At 38.8% G+C, this 24,806-nt stretch overlaps 1 protein-coding gene across 2 annotated transcripts in view; it reads right to left on the reverse strand.

Annotated features, from left to right (window-relative positions):
* The window catches only part of LOC122768736 (contactin-4-like), a 178,221-nt gene that overhangs the window by 103,058 nt on the left and 50,357 nt on the right, over positions 1-24,806 (reverse strand). For both annotated transcript variants that reach the window (XM_044024934.1, XM_044024933.1), the window contains exons 3-4: positions 14,157-14,289; positions 2,182-2,357 (exon numbers count right to left, since the gene is read on the reverse strand). In XM_044024934.1, coding sequence (XP_043880869.1) covers positions 2,182-2,357; positions 14,157-14,289 — 309 coding nt within the window. The remainder of the gene's footprint in view (positions 1-2,181; positions 2,358-14,156; positions 14,290-24,806) is intronic.

Below are 24,806 nucleotides of genomic sequence, written 5' to 3' on the forward strand. Positions count from 1 at the left end.
GGTGCAGAGTTAATTAAGCTACACCAAGAGTAATAAAGAAGATAGATGACATGTGGTCATACATGCACATCCCCACTCTGTGACAACTGAAGGCTGTATAAGGTCAGGGCCTAACAATTGATTGATCTGTCATCTTATCGTTTTAGAAATCCACCAGCAGAACCTCATTGTGGGATTGACTCCCCACTCGTCCAGGGCACCGAAACAAATGACCTGAGACATATTGGTGGCCTCTTCTTCCAAACGCGAATGCTCAGAATCTAATCTGAGTCGCCGATCACTCAGTCGCTGTTAATGTCGTCATTTATGCTTGTCCGATAACTGCCACGTGCAGTAGACGCTTATTGACTTAAGGAATATGAAGTCCAGACGCTGTATGTTAATAGACTAATCTGTCCAACAGTCTTATGATGGCAATGATCAGAAATCGCTAAAAAAGAATAGTCATTAAAAACATTAATCCATGAAAGTAGTAGCGCTGACATTGCATTTTGGGATGGTTATTGAACGGTTATGTGAAAATAGAACTGTTAATAACGTTAAATATCACTAAGAAACTGCCACCCAAGGCATTTGGAAGTGCAGTGGAGTACACAATTATGAGGCAATTTTACTTTAGATCTTCCAGTTTTATACATCTAGTACATTGCTTTTGGACGGCAGTTATAACTATAGAATAATATAATCAGCACATAACATCTTATGGACTACCCAGCGCTATAGAATCTAGGCAAAATAGCTCCATTTAGAGCAAATAGAGGCTGAGTCGCTAATGTAATAGTGGATATAAAAGTGGATATTGGGTCCAGAAGTTGAAGATAATGTGGGTAGGACCTGCATGATTAGCATATGAAAAAGTCACATTATAAAAAAATAAACACAGTTTTTCAGCAGGAACCAGTATCCTGCCCAGTACTAATTGTAATATAACTAACTTATACACCCGTAATATGAAATATATTAGATTTTTGAGGGAACTTACCAACACTGGTCGGAAACTTACAGAGCCCATAAAAGATTTTATAATCTATTTTAAAAAATATGCAGTATTTTTTTTCCAGCCTTTAAAACTGATGTGTGCAATGGTACAATATAGACAAATATCTTGTACATTCAAATCATATCCTGCAGACCCTGACATTCAGTGAGTCGTGTTTGTGGCAAACTGATGAATGCAATTCTCACTTTGTTTTAGCTGCATTGTTACTCTCCACTTACTCCTGAGGGAAATATCTGGCTCTTAACTGGTAAACAGCTTCTTTGTTTTTTTTCCCAGCACATTGCTGACACTGTCTGTGTGATGTCTGGTGGTGTTTATCTGGGAATGAGGTAGATGAGAGACCAGAGTTTCAGGCCATATAAACTAAACAATGAGCTGGAAGGCACTAAAATACTCTGCCAAGCTGAAGGAAGAATTAAGGTGGAAATTCTCAGTTGGTTTGTCAAATTGAGAAAGATTTAGATTTAGAAACCGGGTGTTAATTTAGTGAGATTTAGTTAATGAACTGTTACTTATTCACACATTCAATACTTACAGAGCAGCCCTATTACTCATTTGGGCAAAGTTCACATTACCAGGCTGACGTGACTCATATCCAATTTGTTTGTCCATTCATGTAACTTCAGTATGTGTCAGATGTATATATCCAAGACATGGCCACAGTGCATCACTTACATATAAACAACAAAACCATTGTCAGCTTAGCTACACAGGACTCTGTGTTTAATGTCAATGAGACAACCTGGTGGTTGAGCCGTCTTCTTGTCTCTACCCAACACTGCGCTGCTGCTGTATACACACAAACACTCCCTCAGTCAGGTCTTACACTATTGTTTGACAGAGTCGATTTTCAGATGAAGAACTAATACTAATACTACTAATTTGAAATAAGTTGAAAGACTAAACAGAGACAGAATAATCACATCAACCACAGCAAAAATCACCAGAAGTTACACACTTAAATAGTAGAGAGTTCTACGATTTAGCATTGATAAACATTGATTTAGGTTTTCGTCTTTTCATGTTTGATCTGCAGTGATGACTCATAGGGAGCTTATACCTCCCGAAGAAACCAGAAGTCACACAATTCTGCAGAAAACAGATGTAACTCTAGCAGCTGCTTTTTTCAGACACAAATGTGCCTACAGAGAGAGAGACAGAAAAAATAAATTGAGACTCACATGCAAAGGTTAGACTGGCCTCCCTGCTGACGATGGTCCCAAAAGAGTTGGAGGCGAGGCACTGATACGTTCCTGCATCTTGGTCTTTGTTTAGATGGTTAATTCTGAGGTTTCCTCCAGAGAGGCTGTAGTGAGATCCAGATTTGGGACTGACTTCCGTGCCATTCAGTTTCCACCTGAAGAAAAGACAAAATTACATGAATGGAGACAGTCTAACGTCTAAATGAGGAAATGTAATATCGTTGAGTGTAAAGCCGGTTGACGGAAGCTTTTCAGACTACAAGAAGAGGAGCATGATCAGTGTATTTGATTGTTTTTCTGCGAGAAAGAAATAAAAAGTGGAGTGGGCCCTGAAATCATGCCCTCCAGCTTAGTGTTAATCTAAGCAGCACTGAACCTCCATGGTGCCAAGGACTTGACTCCCTGGGAATAGATAGCATTGCAGGCCATCCATCTTGCCAGAACCCAGTCAAAGTGCATAAACATGCTGCTTTATCACGATGGCGCAACAATTAAAACTAATGCCTGCAACTGTGCCTTCAGAGGCTCATGCATTCCAGTCATATGATTATCATTGGCGTTAGGGGTGATCAGCGAAGGGTATAATTCACCTAAAAATGGCAACAGACTCTCCTATCTTTTCACACTCATGCACCTTATTAGAACGAAACACAGGTGGGAGGAAAATCGGAAAGAAACCCTTCCAAGACATAACTTACTTTCAGCCTGGGCCAAAAAAGAAGAGCTCAGACGGTTGCTCTATCCAATTACTATATTTAATGACATGAGGAAAAAAGTATTTTTTTGTGTTAGCCCAGTTGAAACCAAACTTTTAAAAAACATTTTAGTCCAACTAAAATTGTACTAAATCAAGTCAACTGGGAGTTGAATTCATCTGGACTTACTGAAACTGGTGCTGTGTGTATGTTACACAGTTACCACCCAGGGGCTTTAATAGAAGAAACCAACATGCAGAGGAGGAAGACAACAGCAAAGTCAAGTGTAGGCATTTAAATATAAAGTGATTTCACTATTAACCATGGTTTTAAATGTTATGGTTTTGCAACCAGAAAGGCTCTGCTTCACAAAGTGCTTCTGGTCACACTCTCAGAACAGAGATTTTAGCACAGTGTTTTCTATTTTCCAACAGTGACACAGTAAGGAAAATGACACATATACCAGCTGTACGTGGAACAATGGACCACACACTTGCCACCTAACATTGAATATATGCTGCATGGCTATAGTAGCTCAACCATGGCATTGTTTCACCCAGAAATATCATAAAGATCTTAAGTCAGGGGTTTGTTCGATGGTCATATTCAAGCTGAAAAACGGTTGCTGCTACAGGATAGATATATTGCAACATCACCATCCAACTGCACGTGATCAAATGAAGGTAGTACACTAAGCTGAAGTGTCACTTACAGTCAACATAGTAGAGGTGATTAAGAGGAAACAGAACATACAAAAGCAGATGTCACCCACTATAGAGACAACGCAGTAAAAAAAGCTATAATTAACACTGTTTTATTGTGATTTAATTGTAGTGTGATGTCGAGAAAACCCCGCAATCAATTATAATCATAAAACCATGTTTGTTTTTCCTCAGACAATTTAATTGTTGCATCCCTAGAGACAGAATTAATGCCCTGTCAGCTTAAAGAATGAAATATTTTGAAGTTAATGGCTGCTCAGAAGCGCCTTGTTTTGTGACATAATAGGTCAACAGGAAAATTGCCGCCTAACACTGACCTGCTGAAAGAGGGCAAACTGCCATCTATGTGAGTCAGACACTTAAATAAACTGATTCCTTACCAGTGCTTGTATACGGGGAGAGTAGACAGTAGTTCAATTAAATCGCGCAATCAAGCTACAATGGTTGTTACACTTAACTGTGCATGGAAACATAGAGAGCATGAAGAGAGCATTTTGTCCCTTATTTAATGCAAATCTGATTAGGGCCCAAAGCAATTTGGCAGTTGATTATTTCTTTAAGGAGAAGTTTTGAACTCCCTTCTGCTTTGATTTTTTTTTTACTTTTAATTTTCACTCAACAATTTCAGGCTCAGCTGGAGAAAACAGTGGATTGGTATAGAAAGCAGCTTTGATGTAGAGGGGAAGAAAAAGCCCTTTTGTACAGAAAAGCAAGTTGTGAAAAGCTGTTTTGTGAGCCGCTATCTTAACACCTCTTGTTGTGCCAATTTGGTGCCTTTGAGGCATAAGACTGTGCCTGTTGTGTTGTCACTGTGGTACTTTCATCCTCCATAACATCTTTTATAACACAACACTGCGTACGATAAGACCAATTTACTTATTTTGCTGATCAAAATCAACCCTGTACAATGTTGTGGCCAGAATCAACATACTAAAATACACGAGTAGGAGCTGATTACATGAAACACAATGTCAGAGTGTGTTACTTGCCCGCCTACCCACAGACTGAAGTGTCTCCAGAACAGCAGGATGTTTGTGGGTTGGATGCTGCCGCACTCACAAACTGCCTCTACAGACTTTTTTCTTTTAATAGACAAAATGTGCAGCACAATGGTCTTTCATGGCCTTTCTCCAGTTCAGTCATAAGTAAGTGCACACTCTCTCTGGAGCCTTATTGCTACATACAATAGAGAAAAGCCTGGGGGGAGGGGCGCAGGGGGCTACACACAGGCTGCCGTCTCACAGGACCACAGCAGCGATTCATTTGCAGCGCAGTAGAAAAAAAAATCAGCATAAATTTTTTACATTCAAGGAGCTTCTTGGGCTTGAATGAAAAATGCAGAATGGACCGAGGGATGAAAAGAAGTGTTGGTCCAAACCTCAGTATTGGGCAAAGAAAGTGCCTTTTTGCCTTTCTCAAAGTGGATCCCATCAATAATGAATACACCCTTTTCACGGTCATAATTGCCCCACAGAAACTCTAAATTGAAACAGAATTAATCAGGTGACAGTTAGAAAATATTTTTGAAAAAGGTTTCTTCTGACAATTGATTCCTTATCTTAATCTTCGCCTTTCCGAAACATTAGACTCGAACAGCTTAATTGAGCCTAGAAAATGGAGTCTGCAGTGATGTCTCATGCTGAAAAGGGCAAAGAATTCACCCCAAATAGTGGAAGATAGTGTGAATTCCTATAACGTGCCACGTTGTGCGTGTGTATGTAGTTGTTAAAAATAGTGGTCCTTAAAGGTAACTGCAAACGCAACAATGCCATTGCTCTTCGGAGACAAATTGAATTCCCTTTGGTAACCCTTGCTGCTTTAAGCCAATTAGGTAACAGCGTTAAAGCCGCTAAGTGACAGATATTCAAATATGAAACATTGAAGCATCAAATAAATTGACAACAGCAGTGCAGCAAAGAGAGGAAGCAGCATGGGAGGAACTTTGTATTCCCAAAATCGTGGATATCCGCGTCTGGAGCAACAGATCACATCAAACACATGTTAACTAGATTATTTAATTATTCTATTTACAGTGATTTATGCTGGAATGCAGGCCAGCGGTTCCATTTTTGAGGCACATGCTTTATGCGATCATGTAACAACAGGCCACACAGACAGTGGCATAACACAGCACCATCTGGCTCATGAGGCTGTGAATGTGTGGCGGTCTGTTGCTTTTCTTGAGCCTGGTGCTTTAATGGTACTTTTTTCCTGAGGTGGATGACCTGCCCTACATAGAAATAGCTGAAGTTATGTTAGGTAAGTGTAACACCACCCATGTTGTCTCTACAGGCTTAATTGCTGTTGATGCTCTTTATCCAATGGTCTGGAATTGTGGAATTAACTGACAACGACGAGACTCCAGTGAGACTATGGGTTCATTCAAGGTTCAGCATGTAACATTTAAGTTGGCTTTAGTATGACGTGAATTGCGGCATCAACACGCAGATTATGTGACCGCATGCAAAGAGCGCGTTATGGACAGCGGTGGCAGAGACTTTGCACTCAGAGCACATTTTTGATAAGGGCTTATGGAAGTGTTGACAGAAGTATTGTGTGATGCTGTGATTATAATGGTACAGTCATGTGCCAGTCAAAATAATTACAACACCTTGATGTGTGTTTCACCTGTGCTGGTGGGAGGATTTGTTATCCTGAGACAGAAGGTACATATTGCCCTCTGTTTATTACCCAGAGCAAAGTGTTGCTCCTGCTGACCACCTGCTGACTATATGATAATCCAATAACACCTTTTGACACAAAGGCTTTCATCAGCATGAATTCACAGAATGTCTAAAAACAAAGCATTTATATACAGTACTCTTATGTCTTCATACGTTATCCAATAAAAACTAAACACAACGATGTTATTCTTTAAAACAGGGTTGGAGCAGTTTCCTAAAAAGGGCTTTTTATAATACCCTTTGAAGGCCATGCTAAATTATTAACTATATGTATGATACTAAACTGCTTAAATTGTGTTTTGGCAGGAACTGCTCGCCTTTGATGTCAAAAAGAGCTGAAGATGATGCTACAACCAGGTGTGGTGAGTCAGTCTTGAGTGGAAACGAGTCTTTGTGGGAGTCAGTTTGGAAAAATACTGTTCACAGCAGCAGGTCATCTCAAACAGAGAGGCAAAACCACGGTGTCCTGTCACTTTTCACTCATCATTCCTCTACATCTTAATATTTTTTTGCTGTCACTTTTCTATCACATCAGCTACTTTCACATTTTAATACATTACAATGTGGCTTTTGCAAACTTGCCAGCATATTCAGATTTAAAAGCAGGTTTTTGTTCTTGCAGTGTAGCAAAATGTAGTGTTGGCATGGAATGCTAAATGTTATTTTGTCCATTCCACAGCAGCAGCAACAAAGCTTCCTCTTCTTGGATTAGGGTTTAGTTTCTTTGCTATTAGCTTGCTCACTAAAAAACCCTAATGTTGCCTCTGTCATAATGTCTGTGCAACTGCTTGGTGGGAACAAAAACTGTCATTGTTTACTTTAGTCATTTGTATCATCTTCATTTGTCACACAAAATTGCTGCCATATGTGTTTTTGTTTATCTTTTTTATTAGGTAAATATCATTTTTTGACCAGTGGGAACGCACGACCTGTGGACAAGCAAATAACTTCTTTCTTTTCCTTAATTTTGGGCAGCAATGCAAAAACCTGCGTAATTTCCGATGCATTTCTGTAATTAGCTGGGACAGTCACAGATAGCTGCTGGCCACTTTTTTAAAAACAAAAAAAAATAACGTTTATGTCCAATTGATTTTGTAGTTGATTCTGTTCATGTAGATCATGCTTCAGAGGCTGGCACTGGATGTGGGCTACATTTTTCTTCACACATTCTCTAATTCACACTGATAACACTGGTGTTGCTCAGCTGTACTTTTCACATTTGTCGCCTTATTTTTAACAGGCTGATATGAGAGCAGCATCCATCTTGTCATCTGACTCTCGCAGGGATGCCAATAAGTATAGTTGCCAAAATGCTGATCTTTTCCTCTGACACAGAATTAGACTGATTTGAGGACATGAAGTGTCAAAATGTCCTAAAGAAAGCAAGTGTGATTATGTGTATTTATATCAGCCTTGTCTACAAAACTTAGCAATTACATTTTAACCACTTGTAGACTTATGGCTAAAATGTGGAAATGAGGGTGAAGATATTTCCTGTTAATGAATGTGTTTAGGTTTAGCGACAATGAGTAACCTCTTGTTGGCAGTTAGGGCTCGGAAAATATTGTGTTTTTTCTTATAGTGGCAACATTCTCTCAGTTAAAAACACAGAGTTTCATATGAAAAAAATCCAAAAAGTTTAGCGATCTACAACTAAACATCTGATTTGGTGTCAAACTAGCATGCAACTATGGTCTGAGGCTTGATAGACAATTGCAGAATCTCTCTTATTCCCTCTATAGCTGTGAACAAGGTCACTATTAAAAGCAAAGCAAAAAAAAAGCAACCATAAGCTAGTTGAGAACACTTAGATTTGATACTGATAAGCAACTTAAGTATCCATCAATACCAATGTGATTCAGTCTTTTTTTTATCCCTTTCAGACAACTGAGATGTCAATAAGACATTTGTACTGATGCATTTACCGTCTAGCTTTAATCAACCAAACATGATTCTCCAACAGTGTGACAGATGTACAACTCTCATTTGGCACACATGCTTAGTCATACATATACATACATGTGATGATTGTATTAGAACTTATTATTTTCCTGTTGATACTCGATACTGTCTCATCCTTAAAAAAAAACATGACATTTTATTAGTTTAGGAATGTTATTTGTGTAAAACAGGATTGATTTAGTATAAACTGAGTGAGTCCAGAGGGCGTGTTCAACAGAGCCAGTCTTTCTTTGTGTGAACTGGCTTGACAAAACCTAAAGCCTCAGTCAGTGATAACAGTATGACGACGGTGGTCATCAACAAGAGTTTGACGTGTCAGCTCTCAGTGCCACTATTGGGTGATTCATTTGGGTTATTATGCGTAGAGCTACAACCATATTGAAATAGATCCAGCTAAAAGCAGCTCTGTTATTCATCTAAATGAATTACATAAATCCCTTTTTGGCTAATACAGTATAAAATATATTTCAGGTCAAATTCATTTTGACAGATGACTAATCAACATTATAGGCTTTAAGGTTCATGTCAGCATAAGAGCACAGTCTCATATGATGTGTTAGGTCCAAGTGTAGTGTCACTCATTAATGTTACACCAAGGCACATGGAAAAAGAGATGACTGTGGTCAGATTTGGGGAACGTTTATACACAGACTGTTTGCATGTCTATGCATCTCCACCAAGATTAAGATTAATGCAAATTATTGATTTTTTTTTTTTCTGTCAACTTCATCCACTGGATCTCATAAGAATGTTGAAACAATGTCGAAAAAGTCTGATGAGTGAAAGTGTAGCACTTTTTACACCAGATTTCCAGCTGATGAAGGTGTAACCATGTTTGGACCAGATCGATTGCCATAGTGAAATTGCCAGGTTAAAAGACAGCCACCTTTAAGACATGGAAATCTCTGGCTTAAGACTCAATATACCTCACTAAGCCACAAATCCTACTTTATAGTAGACACTTCAGATCTATTAAAAGATTTTTGACAAACCACTTCAGCGGATGTGATTGATTTTTGTTTGTTTGTTTGCTATATTTTGCTATTATAAAACCATTTCCCCCCAATTAAAGAAAAAAAAACCAGTCTGTTTTGTTGTGTTGTCTGGGTTTAGTGCAGACAATATTGAACATAAATCTTTGCTCCTGGCATTTAACGTAAACACTGCAGCTGAAGCTGTCACAGGTTTTGCCGTTTGATGTGCAATTAATAAACTTTGAACACAACTCAGCTGTTGCAGCACAAACCGAGGTAGCAGCCGCTCTGATGGGACTGCACAGCGACCTTGACAGAAAACAGCAAATTAGGTCATCCTCTAAGCTGGCTCAATCCCAAGTATTAAATGTACCAATCCTTCCAAATCTCACACCAGCAAATTCAGTGAGCAAACACGATTGACTTGAACTTTTACTTCCCAGAAATTGCGCTACACAAACACCACACCCCTTCAATAGACTGATGGTCCACTCGAGCGGGAGGTAAAGGGGGGAGGGCTCTTTTAACTCTGCAGGAGCAAAATGTTTGTGCTGGGAGCATGCAGAGCTTAGCATGCTTTCCCAGGCTACACATAACACACATTTTTAGCAGGGAGTAGAAGAAAAAAAATCACCACAAAATAGGATTAATCACTTTATTTTGATAGTCCATTTTTGACTCTCTAGAATTCTAGAATTCAACAGGAATTCAGTCTCAAACCCACAAATAATCAGACAACACTGACTTCTTCTCAACTGTTTTTCACTTTAATTTGATGGTCCTGACATACATTTACATATGCAAGTGTAGTATCCGTAATAATAGTATGTTGATTGTCAACAGAATTGTCATCTAATCTATGATTCGATGTTTATATCTGTAGACCAAAACGGAAGCAGAACTTATAGACTACTGGCAGTTAGCTAATTGTACGTCACTTCATCAGTTGAATAAGTGTACCCGTTGATTACTACTAGAGAGCCAACAATGGACAATAAAAATAAAGAGTTACCAATTCAGGTAATACTGTCGTATAAATCTGATTGCCTCTGGCTTGATTTGTGAGGATGAACAAGCCAAGACTGTCTCACGGTAATGCAATAAGAAGAAAAATCCTGGCACTGGTTACAACCAGGACGCAAGGAAGACAGAATCTCAGGACACGACTGCAACAGCCATGTCAGAATATGGACACTGCTTTGTGTTCATTTTGAAGTCACTGTGAAGTCACAGTTGGTATTAAAATCCCTCAATATATGTGAGAAAAAGAACAGAGTTAAACTGACCATCACTGCACCTGCTCACCTGCCGCTTCGTCACATTAGACCCTCGCTGTTTTCTTGTTTTAAAGCAGAAGTAGAGTGTGGAGATTAAACTGTCTCGAATCAGAACAGATTCTGAACAGATAAGTAATCTCTGTTGTGCACTTCATTGTTGTGAAGTGCACTCATGACTGAGCTTGAGCCATGAGAAGGCTGCAAAGCCACAAATCTGTATTTACTTTGTATTTTCACTGTGCTGACTGAACATCCCTTAAGCTTGTGAAACTTTCAGGAGAACCACTTAACTCAAGAATAACTACTTTTAGGAGCTCTTGGAGATGTTTTTTATATCTTAATATTATACAATCGTAAAAATTGGATTAAAAAAGATAAAACTACCTCTTCTCTTAGATCCCATGTTTGGTACTATTATCACAACCTTGAGTGCCAATATCAGTTTCATGCAGTCATATTGGGAAGTTTTAAATTACCAAACTTTTAACAACACCTTTGTGCTGATACATTTACCACGAGTGATGAACTATTAACTACTAACTATTTTGAACACAAATATTCTGCTCTCTCTAAAAACAAAATAAACAGCCCACAGTTTTACAATCTGTACTTAATGAAGCAAAGTGGAATTGGGAATTTGATGTTTTTCTTTTCCTAACATACGATCCAGTGATTTTGAACAGTATCAGACCAATACTGATACTAATATTTCCTATCATATCGACTCATCCCAAAGAAAAAAACAAAACAAAATGTGATAGGATATTTCAATATTGTCTCAAATATTACTCCGGATGTCACAATCTCAATTGTAAATCGAATATTAATTGAAACAACGTCACAGTCTCAACCTTCAAAAGCAATGGTGGAATCGAGGATTTAACCGCACCCTGAGTGTGGCGTCTTGCAGGTGTGCCAGAGGGGAGGAAAACACAGGGTTGTGGTTGTAGCCATTGTAGCGCGACGACACATTACCTCCTCCCGGCTAACCCAACACTGCTGCCAACTAATAGTAACTATGGCAACTGCTGATTTGGGGCATCACATCGACCAAATGCCATTAACACAGGCAACTCTTCCGCCCTCATTCAGAGCAAAACCTTAAAATTCTACTCACATATTAAAGTGATAACTAGTGGTACAGGTGTGTTTGACATGTGACCTTATTCAGTGGCAGAAAATCCTGGATTTGCAGATTGCTGGACCTTCAGAGCATCACAGAGCCACATGACTCTCTATGACATCTTCTTTTTACAGTTAGTTTCCAACTGACGGCTTATTGTTGTATTCATATTGCTAATAAATCAATAAAATTTGACAATGATGCCTTAGCGTGGTACATTGCAAGCAAATGATGGACATTATATCACTCCATGTAGACAATCGAAATGGGAATTACAAAATTAAATGACATAAAACCAATGATACTAGACTAAACTAGAAAAGTCAACCCATCTGCGCTAAAAGAGAGAGAGAGAGAAAAAGATTGAGAATCGAATCATGACCTTAAAATCTAAACTAAAACAAAAATCAAATTGAAGATGTGGAGAATCGTGACACCTCTAAATATTATTACTGATGTAATGTCTGTTATATCTTAACCCCAACGCCATTGATCCTATATGTTGGGGGATTTGAAAACAGAGTAAAATCATGCACTGAATTCTTTGATTGAGTTCCGGGCAAAACCTGATCCTTGCTTTTTTTTATGCCCTTAATCCTCACAATTGGGTGAATCTGTACAATGAAAAGTAGCAGCATTAGCTACTAGCAGTCCCTATTACCATGTTAGTCACAGTAGTGCTGCAACGGGATAGAGGCAAATCAGGCAACGGCCTTGGGCCCTAAGCTGAGAGGGGCCCCCAGGAACAGCTGCTTATTCCACAGCAATTTTGTGGGAAATTAATTTTAATGATCGGTACTGTACAAGAGACTACAATGACACCATGGTTGAAAATCCCCTAATTAGGCCCAATGCCACCAGCTTGCCTCGGTTCAGTTCAGTTGAAATGCCACTGGTTACCCACTGGCAACAATAAACTACTTCACTTTTAGTGAAGATAATGATCATTTAATGATGTCAGCCCAAGATCTACTACAAGCAATCAGAATGTGCATCAATTAGAGAATATGTTTTATTATGGCCAACATTATGGTCTGTAACTTAATACAGTGAGTTTTCCCTGTCCTGTCTGTTGTCTGGCTCTCATTTCCAAGCCAAAACACATCACATCCCAAACACACGTCATGATTTGTTAATTGTATGCTTTGGGTAAAATAATAATAATAATGATCTAAATTAACCATAAAATAGACCTAAGAAAAGCCTGAAACAGCTGAGCACTGTAGTCTCAAGAGAATATTCCACAGATAGTTAAATCTCTCATGTTAGGGCAGGGGTCACCAACCTTACCGAAACCGAGAGTAATAATATGGAGGACTACCATAGTAAAATGTTATGCAATTTACCATTCTAATGATGAATATTATGCATTCAATTGCATACACATTAATTCCAGTGCTTACTCCTAACGATTATCACAGCTTTTTATAAACGATATTGATGATATGTTACTGAGTGATCATATGGACACATGCGAGTGATGGGAAGTGAGCCCTCGGGCAGCCAATCAGGTGCCTGAGGGCACTATGTTGGTGACCACTGTGTTAGGGATTACTTTCAGCTGCGGAATAATATATATTCAGAACACTTCTCAATATTATCAGCTGCAGGACAGTACATTTGAGAATGACTCCAAACAAATGACTATGTTCCCACGTATGGGATGATGCACTAAACATTTAGAAGTTTAGAAGTTTTGAATATTCATTTAATTACATATTGTAAAGATTCTGGTAAACCCTTTTTATTGCGGTGTTTTATCTGACACTATAACCGAGGAGATTGGTACCACACATAGCCTCCAAATAACTTGTTTAATCCTGAGTTTAAATGGGTTTTGACCAGTTTAATCAGCATTCATCCCCTCGTCAAATAATTCTTGGATCACAGGGGCAGTTCCCATGCAGTACCTTAAAACACATGAAAAATAATGGGAAGATGTCAGAGGTGTTTTAAACCAAGGCGCTAAAGGGTCCCACTCCTGCCACGTCCATTGTTACTAAGCAACTAAAACCTGGGAGCTGCAGAGACGACCTGCCTCACTAAATTAAGAAGAATTGAACCAAGAAAAATCAAAACAAAGACAATGAATTATGAGCATTTCCCTCACAGCTGCTTTGCGTGTCTTAAAAAAAAAGAAATGTGTTCATACTGATTCACGTCTTTGGAAGACAAACCACTGGTAATGTTGGTTAATAGTGATAATTGCCTTTCTGAGGCGAGTTCACTTGCTAATTTTAGTGTGAAAGAAGCTTTATTGACTGAGTTGGTAAAAACTACACAACGGGATTCGAGGGAACGGAACAGTTCTCTCTTATTGTCATTCAGAGCTGCCAAAAACAAGATGATTGGAAGACAAGATGATGTCATGTGCCAGGGATTGTTTGTTTGAAACTGAAGGGTGTTGACTTTTGTCAGCTGCATAAAAGCCAGCTGAATCAGTGGAGAGGAGAAAATGTGCAGGGGGCTGAGGGTAGGGCTGCTACAACAGATGCGGCGCCGCAGTCACACACTCACTGGTACACGGGAGGTGGGCTTCCTTGGGCTTCGCAGCTGAACACCACTTCCCTGGTCCTCTCCAGATTTTCCACGGGATACACAATGCTGCCGGGCTGCTTGGTGAAGACAGGACTCTGCAGGACACTGCTCTCTGTAGGAGGACACAAAGACAATGCAGCCACTGAGTACAAAGCCACACAAAGCCCTATTTGTAAAACAGCCAATTAGTCAGTGGCAGAAACAGGGTGATGCCGCGTTAAGTGTTACCACAAGCAGACCAAACGTATCAAATTTGAACAGCCTGTCATGACACCGTGGCACAGGGACAAACGTTTTGAAGTGAGGCTTGACTGCGCCAGCTATTTAGGTGGTAACAGGAGATAGAAGCTGACTGATGTTGAACAACTGTCTAAACAAAGGCCTTCATTAACTTCTGTCAAGATGCTTTTATTTGTTCACTTATTTATGAAGTTGTCCAGCTCCGGCAGGATTATGTGTCAATGCAGGGCTGTAATCAGCTGCTTTCATGTGGTTAGAGCTCTTAGTTGGTGAAACATAGGTCTCACTTTCTCCATAAAAGCAGCCAATAACTCAAGGTAACTCGTGTGTGTGTGTGTGTGTGTGCAGTACATGGTGGTACATAGGCTGCATCTCATCTTTTGGAAATGGCAATACATTTGATATAAATATCTCAATATTTGACTAAAGAGGGGATTCACAATTCTGTGAATATTCACAATAAAAGCCTTTTTGAAAAAAAGAAATGGTCTAGAGTGCTTTTACTTTGAAACTGGGACAAAAAGTTTTTGCAGATATTTGTGACATCGCTGACCACTGAAGCTGTATTCAAAGATCATTTTCGCTGTGTGCACGATGTGCAGACCAGGCAAACCAAAACATTTATTACTGCTGTGTGTCAGTACTAAATCCCAGATGAGTGAAAAAAGATTACAAACTCGATTCAGTCATGACCATATAATCTTTTCCAGAACACCACTGATGTCAAAAGTGATATTGACCTCCATTATGCTGTATATTTAGTCATAACTGAAATCTTGATTTCTTTTTCAACTGTGTCACAGATGAAAGTGACACAATTGAAAAAGTTAATCCTTGACTGCAATAATTTAAAGAAATATCCTCAATGTGAAAATGAGACATTGTTTTTGCATACAGGGACTGACATATAAAGACCGGAAATCATCCCATCAGCCAAAGCTGACACCAGTACAGAGGCAAGAAAGAGAGCAAAAACAAAAATTAGAAAAGGAGGTAAGAAACATGTCTTTAAAGGTCTGGCTCTAATGTTTTTTTTTTTATATAGTACTTCAAAGGTACATCCAAAAAAAAAAAAATAATCCTCTTTTGTTTATAACTGGAGCAACACAAAAAGTGTACATGTAACAAAATGCCTAGCTGTTAAAGAGTGGTGTTACTTAAATATAACAAAAAAAAACAGCTTCAGTGAGTTTATCTTGTTCAAGATGTACAATGTGTTGCTTTTTGTACATGTGGTTTCTGACATATGTCAACATATATGTGCTATACACGCATGCATGGTGGAGGATTCAAAAGTTATGCAAAGACACAAGAGAAAACAACGGTGAGGTGGAGGTGGAGGTGGATCTTGTGGGGCTGCACTTTGGAAAGTGAGTGCCTAATTCCCAAAAACAGAGGTGGGCGGAACACCAACAGGCAGGTGCATAACATGGGGAAGTTGTTGCCGATCCACAGAATTAATATGATCACCAAAAGACCTCGGGCATTTAAGTGTTTCTAAGTAGACTGAGGTTATTCCACTGCTGCAATGAGCACACTAGACCATTTCTGCCTGCTGTTTGTGTTGTAATCATTTGTATGAGTGATTCACAGTGGAAAGCATATTTTTATAATGTTTATTCTAATTGACCCATCTTTTCATCCATCTATCTGACCTTAATACCACATTATCCTTCTTGAGTTAGACATCATTGCAATTTGATGCCTTTAAACCTTTCAATATTATTAAAATAACTGCCAAATCAAACTAACAAGAGTTTAATATGAATGTATAGTGTAAAGGAAATGGAGCGAAAGACATAGTTGTGTATGTTTCAGCAGTCTACACTGAAATGGGCAGATTAATATTTAGTGACATGAGGATAGTAGCTGGATACTATATGTATGTATGAGTATAGTATTGTATCTCAGCCTACTGTGGAAAATGGGTAGTCCCACAGGTTGTGTTATACAGCTGAGTCATGGTCTGAAATGGTGTAAATCAAGACCATTATTTTCCTCATTTTACATTCATGTTTTGGACAGCTTTCCGTGAAAACCCTGCCTTCCCCCGAATAGCCCCCTCATGTGCAAATGTGCTCTGCTGTGGCTCTGAACTGTTTGCCTGTGTTCAGTCAGAAATTCTGTTGCTGCACAAATGTCCCACACATCTGACTCCTTCTCCTCACTCTCCGACTGCTTTTGTGCGATTCCAAAACTTCTCTCAGCTCTCAGGGGCTTGGATTTTCATGAAATAACCCTATCAAAATTCCACAGCCAATAGAAAGCCATGCAAGTGTGAGGTTGCCGACTGCCTCATTGCAGGAAGTTGCAGCACATATCACGGATTTCAAGTATGCATAGGTGTATTTTATTTCGAATGGTGCAAACTTCAAATTCAACTGGCAGACATATTTGCAAGAACATCCATGAAAACTGTAGCTGTAGGCAACAAAAAACAACAAAGGCGCTGACGTGTTTCTTTTTGTATGGATTTCACTGTATATTCATGGGAAATTAGACAATGAACCCATGAACAGGACAGAAACTAGTCTGATAAAGTGTGGTGATGTCGATTATATCTGCATATGTACAGTATGAAATGAAGAGAAACAATCAGCTGCTTCATAAATACTATTAAATATGACTATTTCAGTCTACGTTAAAGTTAAAGATAAATGAACATGAAGGCAAGTTTTGCAAAGATTATATGGGAGAAAACAAGTTATATATTGTACAAACATACAGCTACAGGTCATTTATGACTAAAATGCATAGGGCTATTTTTTTACATACATACAGTACAGTATGTATAAATTATGCAACATGAAACTCCATAAACATCAATCACCCACAACTGGTCTTTATGATGTGATCCGGATGATGGCATTAATATATTATAACCAAGAAGTCTTCTTCTTTTTTTGCCATTGCCCTTAACTTTCCGTGTATGTCAAAGTGAAAAATTTAAAAGCTTTTCGAAAGCAGGGCATGAGGTCTTCAGATTGTATTCAATTATCAAATAGTGTTATTGTTTTCTTTTCAGCGTTTACTCAACATTCAGTTTTGAAATTCACTGCACATTGTAAAGATTATTTGACTACTTTATTTTCCTTTTGGTAAGATAAAATAAGATAAGATAAGTCTTTTATGGATTCCCTCATAGAGGAAATTCAAATTGGCAAAGCAGCACTAACGAAAGCACCTACTGAACATTTAATAAGAGAAAAATACGAACAGTCAAAATACAGGATAAATAACATGCCTGGACGTTCTCTTCATACACCTTAGTCAACCTTGGAATACAGAATAGCTGGACATTTCTCTGAACTCAGATGTTTGACGCTTCAGATTGATAGCGTGGAATGATTTAGTTCACCCAGTGACCCTTCATACAACACTGCTGTCAGATCAAAAATGTCCTATTGACAAAGTCTTTGGTGCTTGACAAGCTCAGTCCACATGTAATAATAGGATTCCTGTAAAAATGTGCTGCTGATTGTTGATTCGCCCTGGGGAGGAAACCTGACATTTAAATCCTCTGACCTTTTCTTTATCACCTCTATTAGGCTAAAACTTCGACCTACACACAGTCATTGAACAAAAAACACTGATTGGTCGATTCTGCTAAACCTTGTTACACCATCTTAACGATACCAAGGCCAAGCAAAGGGTGGATTCTGCCTCCACATGATATTTGGAACATTTTTATGTTTTTCCTCAAACGATGAGTAGCAGAGCCTCTGCATATAGCTGTACATAACGACATGCACTGGGTTATGCATGATTCAAAGAGTTGCTCAGTAGGCAATCTAATTCTAGAAAATGTCTCCCTGCACACCTCACATTTTTACAGCATCAGGCTTTTGCTTCCAATCCTCAAGTAGCATTCAAATCTCATGCTAATTTTAGTATAAGACTAAGCTATTCTTTTTATATGCAAAACTGAACACAGCATTCATCTAAATGTCTCACATGCACGCCGTCTGTAAAAGTCTTGAGAGTGATACAACCAAAAAAAAAAAAACAGTTTGCAATGCATTTTGTGATATAAAAGGAACAGTGTGCAGAATTGAGCAACATCTATTGGAGAAGTTGGCCCCGTGGTGTATGTGGCAAACACTGTTACCTTACAGCAAGAAGGTCATTGGTTCAAATCCCAGTTTGGCTGAAGGCCTTTCTGTGGGTTTCTGGTTTCCTCCCACAGTCCAAAAACATTGGACACTAAATTGAGCATAGATGTGAGAGTGAATGGTTGTTCGTCTTTGTATGTTGGCACTGCGATGGACTGTCCAGGGTGAACCCTGCCTTTAGTCCTATATCAGCCAGAATCTTCTTGTAGAGGATAAAGTGGTACAATATTGGTGAAGTGTCTACGAGAACTAACGGTAATCATCAGTTATCTTTAACCCTCAAAAGGTATTTAGTAGGGCTGTCAAAGTTAATCGTTGCGATTAATACAGCCGAGATTAACGCGCCAATTTTGTTTTACGCATTCAACGCGAGTTTGTTTACTTCTGGTGTACGCTGACCTCCGACATGAAAGCCAGGAATTATCTGCGCGAAACAGCCACTTGCCTGCAGACACAATTTATTGACAATGACTGGAAGTTGCGATCCTTTGCATTGACTGTCAAAAAAACAGATGCGCATCTAACTGCTGAGAGCTGCCCGGCCACTACTATTTGGACACCGACCCTGCATGGCTGACTGTGCTTTTGTTTTCTTGTTCTCTCTCTCTCTCTCTCTGTGTCTGAGATTCTAAGGACATTCTCAGGTGGATCCTTTTGTTGTGATGTTTTTTTTTTATTCTGTTGGCAGCCCTAGTATTTAACCTTTCCATTAAAACATGACGGTCCAACATGGGGGCCTCAGTAGAAAGACTTGAGAAGACCTGCTACTGGTGTAAATATAAATGGCTTATTCAAAGTGACTGTCTTTTAAGGGGCTTAAACATGCATGAAATTCCATGAAACTCTGCCCCCAAAATTCTGAACAGAAACAGAAAAGGTTTGTATGATACTTTTGTACTGATCTCTAAACAACCTCAGTTGCTTATCTCCAAAGATATTCTTGCATCAACCAATCTTTATTTATACGGCACTTTTCATACACAAACATGTGACATAGTTTGCTAAATATATATATATAGATATTTTGAAATGAGTGGTCATTTTTTTTGCAGAGGTCCAGCCAGCAGCTTTAATTGAAGTTGTGGTTTTGATTGTTCCGCATAGACGGAGCAATGTGCTGCTTCTTTTGACTTTGCCTTTCAGCCATTCACCATCAGCCCTTTCAAAAGAGGATTCAAAACAATAAAGGAAAACACATTCACTCACCTCTTCTAATTATTTTTTGGAGTTGGTTGCTTCCCGATCAGCCACTAGTAATTACTCAGGTTGTACAAGGACACAATAATGAGTCATGTCTGGCAAACACCTTCTCAGTATTATTCTTCAATATCTGCTGTAACCTCATACATTGTTGGGCAAAATGAATTGACTGTGTTCGTTGCCAACAGGCAGAACTGCACCATTTGGAGGAAAAAAGATAATACTGACAGTCCCACAACAGGACGAGTAGTGACTTTTATTTAACTGCAACTGCAGCGCGAGTCAAAGCCTCTGACTCGCGCTGCAATTGCTGTGGTGCTCTTAACAAACTGTGTGTATCTGCCATCAGCTATTTAAGCCTCATAGAAAAGGCAGGACATAGCAGAGAACATCGTATAACGTTTCTCCGTATTACCTGAAGTCACACGCTAAAACTTTTGGGAATTGGGAGACAAAATAAAATAGTTAAATCAAATACTGATAATAATAGTAAAAAAGAATTGCAGCTGTGAAAAAGAAGATCATTTCCACAGCAGGATACGAGGTCTCCATTAATCCACAACTGTCAGAAGGAAAAAACAATGCTTCATGTCAGTAGATTCAGTGACAGAAATTTCACATGACTCAATTTTATATTCTGCTAAGATTAATGTGTTTATCAGTCATAAATCATCAGGACTATTTTCAGTCGGACTGCAGCGAAACTATCTGTGAAATGATCTGCACATATATGGCAGCTCTGTTTGTTGTGATTATACGCCAAATTGAAAAATTCATGGGCTAAATAAACATTAGCAAAATGCAGTATATATCCTTTAACGACTGTTGTTTCCAGCCACGGGGCACATTTATCTTAATCCAGCCTTCCTTCAGGCACTATGCCCACATTTTTCCTTGTTGCCATTCCTGACACACTAACCCGTAGAAATGTCGTTTGCATACATTTTGAGGATACTGACTTACGATCTGTATCTATTGGGTTCACAAAATATGCCTTTGGATTTCGGCTCTTAATAGAACTCCACAAAATCTGTTTTATTTTTGGTGTTAATGATGTTCCACTGAGATTGATTCTCTAATAATGCATATATCTGCAAAAAATAAAGTTGGACTACATTGTTAAAAAAGAAAGAGGGAGCTATTATTCTGCAAACCACAAATATGTGAGCTCACATTTCAAAACACCAATTACGTTAGCTCTTCTATCAACATGCTGTTTTTTTTTTTACCACTGTTTGGCATTTTGATGAAATGATAGTTGATGATAACAATCCCCTGGTCGTGAAACCTCATAATCAGACATTTTAATTCTATTTTAACTTGGTTGCCAGAGAAACACTGTGCTATCGTACAATACTGTGGACCACAATATGCTGCAAATTTATGTGACAATGTTGTGAATTCCCAGTGGTTTGGATTAGGCAAATACATCACACACACATCTTTCAAGATTTGTTCTCCAATTGTGAGTCTACAGTTTGATGGAAATCCCACCATATTTGATGCCATCACCATCCCCCCTTGGTAGGTCAGAAGGTTGCAGGAAATTCTGAAATGTTGAAACTTATGAAACAATCTGCCAAAAAGGCACATTCAAACATTTGATTGTCTTGGGGAACACTGATATGCAACAAGGGGTATAGGGACGGGGTGTACAAATTTAAGATTCCCCATGATTTGTAAAAACGGTGTCACAGTACCACTTAGATCCTCTACCTCTTTACTGTTCACTGCACTCACCTAAAATCCAAAGTGGATGCTGCTTTTGCGATAAGAGCTCTATCACTATGGAAGAGCCGCATACATCCAAACAACTTCTGACAAATAATTTTGCATTTCATTGTTTCTTGTTTTATGTACTTTGCAGAATGTTGTCACTGTGTTTCATTTCATCTAACTCAGCAACATGATGAAGCTTGTAATGGAAAAATTCAGGGAAATTGGGTAGTGGTGGTGATGGTATTATGAAGTTCCTTTCATGAGAAGGTCATGGTGGATGACCCTATCATCCCCCCCCCATGATCTGTGCAATACTTAACTGTTATCTGTTCTGCTGCTCACAGTTTTCATTCCTGTTTTTGTTGTTTTTTTTGCACTACTTTTATATATATTTATAATACAAAAACATTTATTTATTTGTTTTACTAAACACATTTCACAATAATCTCAATTCAATGATATGTGTTGGTTTTTTTATCTGCTTGCCAAGCAACGTAATTTCGTTGCCAGTTTTCACTGCTGTGTTTTCTGTGCAATGACAATAAAAGGAAGTCTAAGTCAACAAAACTTTGGACATTGATACAGGAGTATTAAACTACGGAAGTGCATTGCATTCAAACTCCGGTTTTTCTGAGTAATTCATTTTTTGGTCCCATATTGATCGTGATCGTCTCTTGAGTCACCACGTAGCCAGCCTGAATGCATCATCTTGTATCCATGGAGCATGCCATATCTGTCCAACTGATCCTGGAGAAACATTGCTATGTCTAACAGATCTGAATTCAAATTGAAGTCTCAGTAAAGGAATGAATGCGTTTATTATTTCAAATGTGCTCTAAACTCTTTAGAATTACTCTGAAAAACCAACCATGAAAAAAAATTACTCTGAAAAACAGAAAAAAATAAATGACTCAGAAATACAGACCAAAAAATAAATTACTGAGAAAAACAGAAATAATTACTTTTTTTTTTTGCGAGTGAATGCAAAGCGCTTCTATATTAAACAACAGACAACACTCATTTTGTTTTCTTGTGCAACATGTGTTCCTGCTTACATATTTCAAGTATTGCCACCATGATGCATATCACACAGCTGCACCCTTTCTAATTTTGTTCACTGAATGATGTTCTTTGTACTGCTTAAAAATTGGAGTGGGTTTTTATTTCTGTCAAGTGTGTCTCTTGCTGCAGCCACGCAAACTGTTGTGTGGTTAAAAGGCTTATGTACAACACACAAAAAGGCAGCTTTGCATGTACCCAAAGAATACTGCTAAAATCTGAATAATAGCAGATTATTCCACAACTAAACACAACTTTTCGTTTCTGTTCATAAATTCATCAATGGACAAAGTATGGACACAGAACAGCTTACCATGTTGTGTTAGTCTAAAAATGCAGTTTTAGGTAATGTTTGTATCTGTTCACAATATTTTATGTTTACTATTTAGCAGCTCTGCAACAAGTCACTGACAATATTGGTCACACTAATGTGTTCATGTGGATTTTTTGGGTTCACTTATTGTCTATTGCGTTATCCTCTAAAGGTTGTGTGGAGCTGGAGTCAATCCCAGACACACTGACACAGTGTGTGAGAGGCGAGGTGCGTCCTGGACAAGTTCACAGGGTCAACATGCAGAGACAAACAACCTTTCACTCTCACAATCACACCTACAGTCAATCTAGAGTGTCCAATTAACCTCTGCAGGTTTTCCGACTGCAGGAAAAAAACTGGAATACCCAGAGAAAACCCACACTGTTTTTTAGCTGCAAGTCAAAAGTGTTCGCCAGTATGTCACCACATCATGCTTTCATTAAATAAATGAAACCATGTAAATGTGCATTTACTGAAAGTGCTAAGGGTTAATATTGCTTCCATTTTCTACCATGAGTGCATTCTGTATGATAAGAGCGTAATGATGGCCCAACAGAAAAAGAGAACCAAAAAAGCCAAGATTAACAGTTTGAAAGTAAGGCAGCATTTCCCCAAAGATAAATAAATGAAAATACAGCAATGACTGCTGTGCTAACGAGCTGAGCTAAAATGTGCTGTGGTGCATTAGCAGTTTTAACAGGCTACTATCCAAGTGTAAAACAGCACTTTAACTGTCAGTGGTGGAAAACACATGACTTTTTCTCTGTGACTAACTGTGGTGAACATGGCTGAGTGACTCAAAGCACACACATGCTTACACATTTCTCTCTGAAGCTGCAGCTAACAAGCCCAATTTGCTAGCAACTTTAGCGTAATTTTCCCAGAATTGCTAGCCTAACTTTTCAGAATGCAACAGATAGTTACAACACCTAACGGTAGCTAATTAGTCTGTGGGTTGGAGCATATCAATAATTCAGTTGTAAGATATTTAAAGATGACATTGAATGTTCGTATCGCGCATATATGTTAGTTATGGAGGTCTACTTACATATATTAACTTGTTTTCGTGGAAGAAAAAACTCCTAATCGCTGCAAACGAGCCGATCGAAATATCTCCTCACTGACGCTCTCGTCAGCCGCGCTGTTTCAGACCAAAACTACACCCCTAGAATGTGGACTGTGTTGTGATTGGCCAGCCAACGAGAGCTTTCCCATTGTCCTGTGATTGGCCAGGTACCTGGAAGTGACGTAATTGGTAGGCCAGCTCTCAGATACACAGCTCCCCCTCTGGCATGATGGACGCTTTGCATTTCAGCTGCTACAACGAGAGTAGTTATTCTTCTTCTGCGGTCGAATGTACACAACAAGATGTGCCCGGACTCGTGCCCGAGTCTGAGTCCCATTAGATGCAGATACACACACAAACGCAGCGTTAATTGGAGCTTCCGTTCTATGTCGCATTTAATAAGTTAAATGTTGAATTGGCATTTAGCAGTGTATTATTATCTGTGATAAACTATGATACATTGCCTTCAACTTGTTAAGTTCTTCATAGTTGTACTGCTAAACAAAGGCAAGTAGATGAGTTTCTCATGACTTATTGTCTTATTTTACATACATACAATGTGTATAAGGGTGCAGCTTTTTTTTTTTCTTCTTCTTTGTTAACAGAACTTGCTAGAAATGTTCCTCTTATTCAGTTCATATGAGGCTGCTTAGCATACTCGTGCAGAACAGAAGTAGGTCGCCATTAAAACACCCATCGTGTGTGTCTCTAACATTCAGGTGGTGTTACCAAAACTCCCAGTAGGCCTTGCAAACCTGTGACAGCCACTTCCTCTTCTCATTGTTACAGCCTGATTCATCTGCGTGCAACTCTGTGGGAGGAACATGTCATCCCACAGCACCAGGTTACTGCCACAGGGAAAACCCACAGTCCTGTGGAAATTGGCTGTTGCTGTGACATTCGTAGATTTTGAAATTTTA

This window comes from Solea senegalensis, linkage group LG4 (assembly GCF_019176455.1).
Source record: "Solea senegalensis isolate Sse05_10M linkage group LG4, IFAPA_SoseM_1, whole genome shotgun sequence".
Taxonomy (NCBI): domain Eukaryota; kingdom Metazoa; phylum Chordata; class Actinopteri; order Pleuronectiformes; family Soleidae; genus Solea; species Solea senegalensis.